Below are 9934 nucleotides of genomic sequence, written 5' to 3'. Positions count from 1 at the left end.
GTGTAAAAAAATCTAAGCCCCTTGCTAGCACTGCCTTCAGCTCTGTGGGCTCAACAGTCAGAGCTTCATATTGAGAGGCGCCTGGGGAAGGCGCTCTCATTCTCTCTTGCGCACACGCACACTCACACACACACACACACACACACTCGGACCTCCGCGAGTAGGATGGTAGCGGTGGGAACGGAGGACGAGATGTGATGGGCCAGCCAGGGAACGTCTAGGCCGAAAGAGAAAGAACACACTGGTCGGTTGAATCCCAGCGCGGATGCAGCCGCTTTCTGGCAAACGGGTGCCGCATCCTCTGTCCAGTCTGCTCAGTGGTACCCGGGCCGGGTGGGGTCGCGGGAGGCGGGAGTTAACGGGGGAAGGGGAGCAGGTAGGTGNGACCCGTGTCCCCCCCTCCCCCCCCGGCCACGGGGCTTGCTGGCTCTTGGGGCAGAGGTGACCCGAACTCGGCTCTGAGCAGTAGATAACGCGCTCCCCTGGCATCTTTGCCTTCTATTCACAGATGACTCTCTCCCCCTGTTTCTAGGAGAAAAAAAAAGTGCGTTCGCTACATACAAGGTGAAGGCAGCTGCCTCAGTCCACCCTCTTCAGATGGAAGCTTACTAGACTCGCCTCCTCCCTCCCCCAACCTGCTAGGCTCCCCTCCCCAAGACGCCAAGTCACAGACTGAGCAGACCCAGCCTCTCTCGCTGTCCCTGAAGCCCGACCCCCTGGCCCACCTGCCCATGATGCCGCCGCCGCCCGCCCTCCTGCTTGCCGAGGCCGCCCACGGCAAGGCCCCCGCCCTCTGTCCCAACGGGGCCCTGGACCTGCCTCCCGCCGCGCTGCAGCCGCCCGTCCTGTCCGCCTCGTCTATGGCGCAGCCGTCGACATCTTCCTTACATTCCCACGGCTCCGCGGCGGGGACGCAGCCCCAGCCGCTGTCCCTCGTGACCAAGTCTTTAGAATAGCTTTAGCCTCGTCCGCCCCGGTTGGTTTGCGTAGTGTTGCNGCACCCCCCTCTTTGGAAAGGTTTCCTTTTGTACTCTTAATTTTGTGCCACGTGGCTACATTAGTTGATGTTTATGGAGTTCATTGGTCAATATTTGACCCATTCTTATTTCAATTCCTCCTTTTAAATATGTAGATGAGAGAAGAACCTCATGATTCTACCAAAATTTTTATCAACAGCTGTTTAAAGTCTTTGTAGCGTTGAAAAAATATATATATATACATAACTGTTATGTAGTTCGGATAGCTTAGTTTTAAAAGACTGATTAAAAAACAAAAAGGAAAAAAAAAAGAAGCAATTTTGAAGCAGCCCTCCAGAAGGAGTTGGTTCTGTATTATTTGTATTAAATACGAGCTTGCGAACCAATCATTTTACATCTGGTTTTTAAACCATAAGGGCACGAGGAATGCAGTGCCATTACTTTTTTTTTCCTCTGTGTGAAACAACTTTAATTGTGATGTTACTTGTTATTGTTTAAATGTACAGAAACAAAGGGTTTAATGTGTTAATATACCTTGTTCCATGGTGTTGTTCTTTTGGGGGGAGGGGGATGCTACTCAACCATTAATGGAATCACAACGCTGTTGGACCAGTAGTATTTATTGCTTTAGAGATTGCTCGTCGAACCTGTATGTCGTCCCTTTTAAAATATGTTTTCCTTTTTCTTGAAACTGTATAAAGTTTTTTTCCCCTTAGCATAAGCATCTTATATATAACAACTCATTTGTACAAGGTTTTTAAGTTTATATATAAAATGTGTATATATATTTTTTTGTTTCTCTCTTTTTTTTTTTTTTTGGCTGTATGAAACCCAGATGCCGCCAAATGGACATTAATAGTTGCATTTAAGGATCAGTAGCATTAACGAAAGTTGCTTTAAAAGCCATTATGTAAAACAAGACTTGAAAATTAGTGAGGGAATTTTAGCAACGCTGCCTGAGCAGCAGCGGAACCCGCCCCCGTTTCTCCTTTGAACTCACAGTGGACAGCTCTGTCCCCTTAGGACATGGCCTGACTGTGTGCAAAACTTTTATGTGCCAAAATTCTCAGTGACTTTAGCTTTCTCCCTCTTTTTGATGCTGTAATTTTTGTTCATCATGTTTTGCTGTGATGTTACATAGGTAGATTTGTATGTAGTTTTAATGTCACCTATAACAAGATGTGTTTGGTAGCAGATTGTCCAGAAAGCATTTTAAATGAAGAGGTATAAACCCTTAGGGGCCAAAATTCTGTATATTAGATTACTCTTAAAGGAAAAACCAGCTGCCGCTTTTATGTACACGTATTACATACGAGTAGGTGGCAAACTTTAAAAATAAAAAAAACCCTAGGCATGTTGATGTTGCAAAATGCTGTATAAAGCTGACATCTGTTCACTCAGTGCCATTGTAGTTGACATGAAGCGATTGTAAAACTGTCTCCAATTTTTCTCTGGTTTATTAAAATGCTAACTATAACATTTTTTGTGAATACTTTGAATGTTTCCTAACAGTTGTGATGTTACTGTTCCGTTTTATGCTCTTATTCCAATTTCATTTTTAATGGTTTGGAAGCCATTTTTGTAATGAATAAATGTTCATGCTGTACAGTATCTGTAGCATGCCGTTCTGGATTAATAAAAGCAACTTAGTATGTGCAGATACAGGCTGGTCCCTTGTTTCTGTGATTTGGATTTTGCCTCCGGGGAAACGGAATCTGCCTTTACCGAGACTGCTGTGTTCCCAAGCCGGAATGCGACACCGGACCACGTGGTTGGTGTGGGTGGTGGGCTGGGACTTGGATCTCAGAAAGGGGACTTGCACTCTTCTGATGGGTTGGGATGGAATTTGTTCCCTCTCGTCGTTCTCAATGCCCATGGGGCGTACCCGTGTACCTACCTACTTAGTTCATTCCTGAAAGCCAAGCACAGTTCCAGAGTACGTGTTACTCTTCTGGCTCTTAAACAGCCATTCTGGGGACACCTGGGTGGCTCAGGCTGTTGAGCGACTGACTCTTGATTTCGGCTGAAGTCACGATCTCGTGGTTCATGAGTTCGAGCCCCGTGCTCACAGCGAAGAGCCTGCTTGGGATTCATTCTCTCTCTCTCTTGTTTTCTCTCTCTCTCTCTTGTTCTCTCTCTCTCTCTCTCTCTCTCCCCCCCTCCCTCTGTTTCTTGTTGCTCCCCCACTGTGCGCTCTCCCTTTTTCTCTCAAAATATATAAGTAAACTTTTAAAAAAAAGATTTTTAAACAGCCATTCTGGTATATCTTAGATGTCCTGCTCACAGTATCCCACAGAAGGGATTTAATTCTGGTTAGTGACAGTTAGTTCACCAGGAATCTTTTTAAGACCTCACATCCGTGGTAACGATGTATTCTAAGAGAGTCACACACAGGGAGAGACGCCAGGGTGTCGGATGGAAACGCTTTCTCAGCAGTGAGCAATTGTTGAGCAGGAAGGATTTTAGAAAACTCCATCAAGACAAATCACTCAGAGGCTTGCAGGGAGGGGTGTTGCGGCCCTTGGGACTCAAGTTCTGTGGCCGTACCCTGGCAAGGGTGCAAGTTCATCATCATCACGAACCAGGGGCCACCATGATCTTCCTGAGGTTTCCACTGCAGTCATTTCTCCTGCCAGGTAGGATGGATGGACACACAGGTGTGCTGCCTGTGGAAAGTTTGTGTTAGGCCTCTTTGCTTTTAGGAAAGCCCTATGTTAGCACCTGTTTTCACTAACTGAAAGGAATCCGAAGAGGATTTACGCTTTCACAAGAAAAAGGCGAAAAGCGAAAATAGCGTTATTTGTCTTGCAGCGAGCCATTAACAGAGGCAGCGAGAGAGTGGCCCCAGAAGCGACAGGCAGCATCTCGGCGTCAAGCTGCCAAGGCTCTACACTGTGTCTGTGAGCACCTGTGCACATTTCCATTTATTTTGTGCGTCCAGAAGGAACGGGTATCAGACAAGGTTAAGGGAAGGAGGTTATTTGGAGGTCTGGGAATGCTCGAAATGTTTCCCTATAAATTCATGGTAATTGCTTCTTCTCGCTTTACGCCCAGACTTCAGTTTACAAGAGGTTTCCTGAAAAGGCGCCACTTCTGGATTGCGGGGGAAACCTGAGTATGTTCCACTTACCTAGGACAACTGTACCTTCAAAGGACATGATTTCAAGGGGCCTGGAAGCTGCTCGTGTTGCTGCTGTTGCTACTTGAGGCTACACGGTGTTGTCATCCAGGACTTTAAAGCTCTCGTGCTTTGCTCAAGCTGGGTTTTGTTCTGTAAAGTCTCCATATTTTTGTTTTTGTTTGCTTTGTGTTCCCAGAGAGGAGTGATTCTGGCTGTCCTTCCCCATTTTGTTTTGCATGCTGGGCCCAGAATGACCTTTGAAAACCCAAATCAGAACGATACCTGTTTTTGGTGGCCACGTGCCAAGCGTTTGCGTGCCTTTTCTCATTTCATCCTAACTGTACCACCTGAGCTCGGTATTATCTCCCCTGCCCCCTACCACCCCCGTCACGCACTTTATTTTCTAAAACCGGGTTTAGAAACTGGGAGTGTGTGGCTTATCCAAGGCCACGCGGCTAGTAGGGTGGTGGAGCTGGGATTTCAGTTCAGATCTGACTACAAACTGCTGTTCTTAACATTAACTTCTGCCTCCTTGTGTCATAAAGCTGGTCCTGCTCCCAGAGTGAGGGGACAGCCCTTTTGAAGGGTGTCCTTGTGTGCCCCCACCTCCTCCTCTGACCCACACGCTCACCCGCACGCTTCCCCCTCTCCTGGAAGGTTCTGCTCCGCTCCTGCAGCCCCACTGCCTCCCTGGTGCCTCCTCCTCATCTTTCAGGTCTGGGCATAGACATCCGTGTAGACAATAGTGAGCGATGCCTCTCTCCTGTGTGCTCTTCCGGCCTCCTGCTTTTCCTTCCTTTTGATCCCCTTCCCCCCCAACCGTTGGCATCAGTGGATGTGGTCTAATTAGGCCACTAATAGTGCCACTTAGCACCATTGATATCTTTTGTCATGGGGGACTGTCCTATGCATTGCCGGATGTTAGCATTCCTGGCCTCTTCCCGCTAGATGCCAGTAACACCCCTGGCACTCAGATATCCAGAAAATGTCTTCAGATGTTGCCAAATATCCCCTGGGGGGCAAAATCATGCCCAGTTGAGAACCATTGCTCTAGAGAGGAGGAAGCGTGGCTTTTATGTCCACTGCTCCATCCTCAGGTCCTGGTTTGGTGCCCAGCACGTAGAAGGTTGCTTGCTACGTGCTTGTTGAGGGAAGAAGTGTGGTTAGCCAGCCCTGCACGTGGATCTTGAGAACCAGGGGAATGGCACCTTGACATAGTGCTTCTGAATTTTGTGTTCTTTGATCTTCCTAATCCTTCCAAATCCTTTCAGCCATGATGGGATGTAGCTCAGTGCCCTTGTTACAAAGGCAAAAAAACAAAAAAAAGGAAAGAAAAAAAGCTGGTGAAGTGGAGATGGTCCCTCTGTCATGAGCCAGCCTGAGTGAAGATCACTTTTTATAATTCAAAATATAGGGGCGCCTGGGTGGCTCAGTCAGTTAAGTATCTGGCGCTGGATTCTGGATTTTGGCTCAGGTCATGATCTCCCTGTTTGAGTTCAAGCCCTGCATCGGTCTCTGTGCTGACAGTGCAGAGCCTGCTTGTGATTCTCTCCCTCTCTCCCTCTCTCTTTCTCTCCCCCTCTCTCTCTCTCAATTGTGTGTGCACGCTCTCGCTATCTCAAAATAAATAAACTTTAAAAAAAAAAATTCAAACATAGGTCACCGAGCCGCATGTTTGCTGCCTTCCAGCATTCTGGTGATACTACCCTGGGGCTCTCCCTGTCCTGATAGGGGACCTCCTTTGCCCCACGCCTCTCTTTCTCCACAGTTTAGGTTACAGGCTCCCAGATGCCAGGCCAGCTCCCTGACCTTTAACACTCTCTCTCCATCTGTTGAGTTTTTCCCAACCTCAAGAGTTTATTTTCAGGGTGCCTAGGTGGCTCAGTCGGTTAAGCATCGTGATCTCACAGTTCATGAGTTCGAGCCCCGGCATCAGGCTCTGTGCTGACAGCTCAGAGCCTGGAGCCCTCTTGGGATTCTGTGTCTCCCTCTCTCTCTCTGCTCCTTCCCCTGCTCATACTCTGTCTCTGTCTTAAAAATAAAACAATTAAAAAATTTATTTTCAATCGGAACATCTGATTTCACCCATCTGGAGATGTGTTGTTAGTGAAGCTGAGTGCACTTCTAGGAGCTCCTAGCCCTCCATCCCTGAGCCACATCACCTCTGCCCTCGGACGAGACCCGGCCAAGCACATTTGCCTGTCAGGAGACTGTATAGTTTCCTGTGGCTGCTGTGACACATTAACACAAACTTGGTGGCTTCGAACAGCAGCTCTCACAGCTCTGGAGGCTGGAAGGCTGGAATCCAGCTGTTGGCTGGGCATGTCCCTGTTGGAGCCTCTGGGAGGCTCTTCAAGCTCCCGGTGGGGGGCGGGGGGGGTGCTGCCTGCAGTCGCGGGTGTTGCTGGGCTTGTAGCCACATCACTCAAGTCTCTGGCTCCATCATTGCATCGCTACCTCCTGTGTGTCTGCTGCCTGGAAACTTCTGGGCCTCTCTCCTTGTAAGCACACACATGATGTATCTAGGGCCCACCTGGATCACCCTGGATGAGCCACTTCTTTCTAGAGCCTTCCCTTAATCACATCTTTTGCCATACGGGTTCTAGGATGTGGACATGGACATATATTTGTGGCGGGGGGGGGGGTGAGGGGGCACCACTGAACCCACCATAGAGGCATTTGCTGATTCTGGGAGACCACAGAATCTTAGCACCGAAGCCTCCAAAATGGGCAGTTGTGCTTCTGTTGGTGGTGGTTTGGGACAGGTCCATGTAGAAAGTGGTTTTCCATTTCAGATAATAGAAGGTTCACTTTTTATTCTGATGATATGGACGCATGTAGGGTCAGGTGCCTTTCCTCCATATCTAGGATTTGAAGAGAGGACAAACCAAGGAGCCAGTGGAGAGAGCCGGAGCTTGGAGACTCTAACACCTGACTGTGTGTCCTTGGGCGGTTCTTCCCACGCTCTGAGCTTCTGTTTCTTTGGCTAACAGGTGGTGACAACAGAACTCGTTCTGACAGATTCTTGTGAGGCTGTAATTCAGAGCGCCTGGAGTAGGAAACCGTAGTGTTTATTGTTACTATCAAAGTACAAGGCCAGTCATAGCTATCTTTTTTCCCGTTATTTCTCTTCAGGGTTCTGTTGGTGCTGCTCTTCAAACCCAGGTTGGAGAATGAGAAACCTAGATGGGGAAGACGCATCCTTAGAGTTGAGGGCCCCTGGGACGCTCTGACTCACCCACAGTCTTCCATCTTGCCTGAAACTTGATGGCTTCTTTAAAATGGCGTCTTCTCTTTGGGAGGCCGCAGCTCTGGCTGGAGTGCTTTCTGTGGTGTGGAAATGTGTTTTTAATTAAAGCCCTTTGGAAAGAAACCAAGGAATCGCTGAAGAATCTCTTGTGAATGGTGGCTCAAGGCAAGTGCCAGAAACCAGGACTGGCAATCGCTAAAAAACAGGGCCATAGATTTGACTTTCTGAAGAATTCCCATCTGTGGTTGGCTTCTTCATCTCCCGTTTCCGATGTGGCCCAGCACTCCCAGGCGTGTGGCGATGGCAGAGGCCTGGGATGGGTCTGATGGGCAGCATTGGCAAATTCTGACTCAAGTTCGGGGATTTGTTAAGGTGGCATTTTGTGAATGCACTTGGTTGAGCCGTAAGCCCATTGATTCATTGGTTCATTCAACAGCTAATCCTTGAGCATCTATTGCACCAGATGCTGTTCTAGGCACCGGCACACGAGTGTGAGGAAAGTAAGCTTGGTGTCCATTTTCCCCTCCGAGCTAAGTTCTGCACCATCGTATAGGACAGAGGCCACCAACATTCCCAAGGCCTGGACAAGCTGGTTGTCTGGCGAGTGGCTTTATACAAGGATAAGGACAAGAGGGTGTGCTAGAAATTCCACCCGTGTTTCTCATTTAATCCTCATGGGATAGAAACTGCTCTTATGTTCATTTGACAAGTGTAGGGAGTGAAGCCCAAGCAGGTTAAGTGGCTTCCATCACGGGCATGTATCTGGGAAATAGTGGGCCCAGTATTTGAACCCGGGCAGCCTGCCTCAGGAGCTGGTATCACTGAATGCCACGCTATGCGGCTCCTTATGAAGACATAGACCATCTGAGCAGCTGGGGAGAGACAGAGGGTGGAGCTCATTTCATTCATGGACCTTGTGAAAGGCTTTTGCTGTGAGACACCAGGTGTTTTCTCTCCCTGTCTGTGCAGGAGTTTTTTGTTTTTTCTCATTCTGGTTTCTGTGCGTGTAATAACAATAAAGACAGTTGGTAATTACATGGATTGAGCTATTTTGGACTCGGTGCTAAAATAGGTAGTTTCCTAAAACTGGAAGAAAATGAGACGTGTACGTATTGTCATGTCATATATACGTATTATGTCTGTTGCTGAGATTGTGGGTTGCAACCCATTGGTAGGTTAGGAAATCAATTTAGTGGATCGAGGCCAACATTTTAAAAACATAAAATGAAACTGAATTTTTAAAACAAAACAGAATTTGGGGCACCTGAGTGGCTCAGGTTATGATCTCGTGGTTCGTGGGTTCGAGCCCTGCATCGGGCTCTGTGCTGACAGCTGAGAGCCTAGAGCCTGCTTTGGATTCTGTGTCTCCCTCTGTTTCTGTCCCCCCCTGCTTGTGCTCTGTCTCTCTCACTCTCAAAAAAAAAAAAAAAAAAAAACCCAAAAAACAGAAGTTTTGCCCCTTCTTATATTTCAGTTTAAATAAAATCTCCTGTATTAGTCAGATTAGGCTACACTATGCTGTAATAAGAAACAAACCCTAAAATATCATTAGCTTTATGCAGTAAAGGTTTACTTCTCCACCATCTCAGAAACATATCCCAGTCCCATGGAAGAGGGAGAAAAAGGAAGATCACCAGGACAGTTTATAGACACTTAAGTGATGAATGTCACTTCCACCTGTATTCTATTGAGTAGAATTCATTTGTGAGGTCAGCCTAACCACGAAGGAGGCGGAAAAAAGTTGAGAAGCACACAGGTCTGAATGAGCGCTAATAATCTACCTCACGTCTTCCTTGCTGGTCCTTTTTTCCTTTCTCAGAACACCCCGTTACTGCCCTCCTGACGCTTCCTTACACATGTCACACACACAGCGGTGAAGTTGTTTGCCTCTTTGTTTTCCTGCAAATGGTCATTCTTCCTTTCTTTCTGGACCAGGGATTGTCAAATTATAGCCCGTAGGCCAAACCTGGCCCATGACCTGTTTCTGTAGAGCCGTGAGGGGCAATTTGACATTTTTTTCAAGAGTTGCGAAAGAGTAAGAATGACTTTAACAGAGATGGTTTGTGGCCTGTAAACCCCCAAATATTTACTATTTGGCTTTTCACAGAAAAAGTCTGCCAACTGCTCTAGAAGTTAAGCTTCTGGAAGGCAGAGACGCTGTTTCTTTGCTTCCCACGTTGTCCACAGAGCTTAGAACAGAGTCTGATACCTGGTAAGGGCTCAATAAATAATATTAATGAATAAATGACACTCTTTTAATATTATTAATGAGTAAATGACACTCTTTTTAAGGGTGTCATTTGATGAACATAAGTTTTTCATTTCACTCAAGTCTACTTTTATCAAAATCTTTTACTTTATGGTTAGTGCGTTTAAATCCTTCTTCAGGAATATTTTATCACTCCAAATTTATGAGCACACTCTCCCCTCTTTTAGAGGCTTTACTGTTTTACCTTCCACATTTAGGTCCTATGGAATCTACCTAGAATTGATTTTGGTGTAGGATGTGAGGTGGGGGTCAGAGGTCTTCTTTCCTAATCCTTTTTTTTTTTTTTAAATTTTTAAGTAATCTCCACACCCAACGTG

The 9934-nt window shown here is 47.0% G+C and overlaps 1 protein-coding gene across 11 annotated transcripts in view; it reads left to right on the top strand.

Annotated features, from left to right (window-relative positions):
• Nucleotides 1–990, top strand: part of TCF7L2 (transcription factor 7 like 2) — a 129840-nt gene extending 128850 nt beyond the window's left edge. For all 11 annotated transcript variants that reach the window (XM_077779438.1, XM_077779439.1, XM_077779440.1 and 8 more), the window contains one exon: nucleotides 533–990. In XM_077779438.1, coding sequence (XP_077635564.1) covers nucleotides 533–956 — 424 coding nt within the window. In that variant the 3' untranslated portion in view covers nucleotides 957–990. The remainder of the gene's footprint in view (nucleotides 1–532) is intronic.
• The last annotated feature ends 8944 nt before the right edge of the window (nucleotides 991–9934 follow it).

This window comes from Crocuta crocuta, unplaced genomic scaffold, assembly GCF_008692635.1.
Source record: "Crocuta crocuta isolate KB4526 unplaced genomic scaffold, BGI_CrCroc_1.0 scaffold138, whole genome shotgun sequence".
NCBI lineage: Eukaryota > Metazoa > Chordata > Mammalia > Carnivora > Hyaenidae > Crocuta > Crocuta crocuta.
The sequence above is the reverse complement of the archived record's forward strand: the minus strand, read 5'-3'. Positions and strand labels throughout refer to the sequence as shown.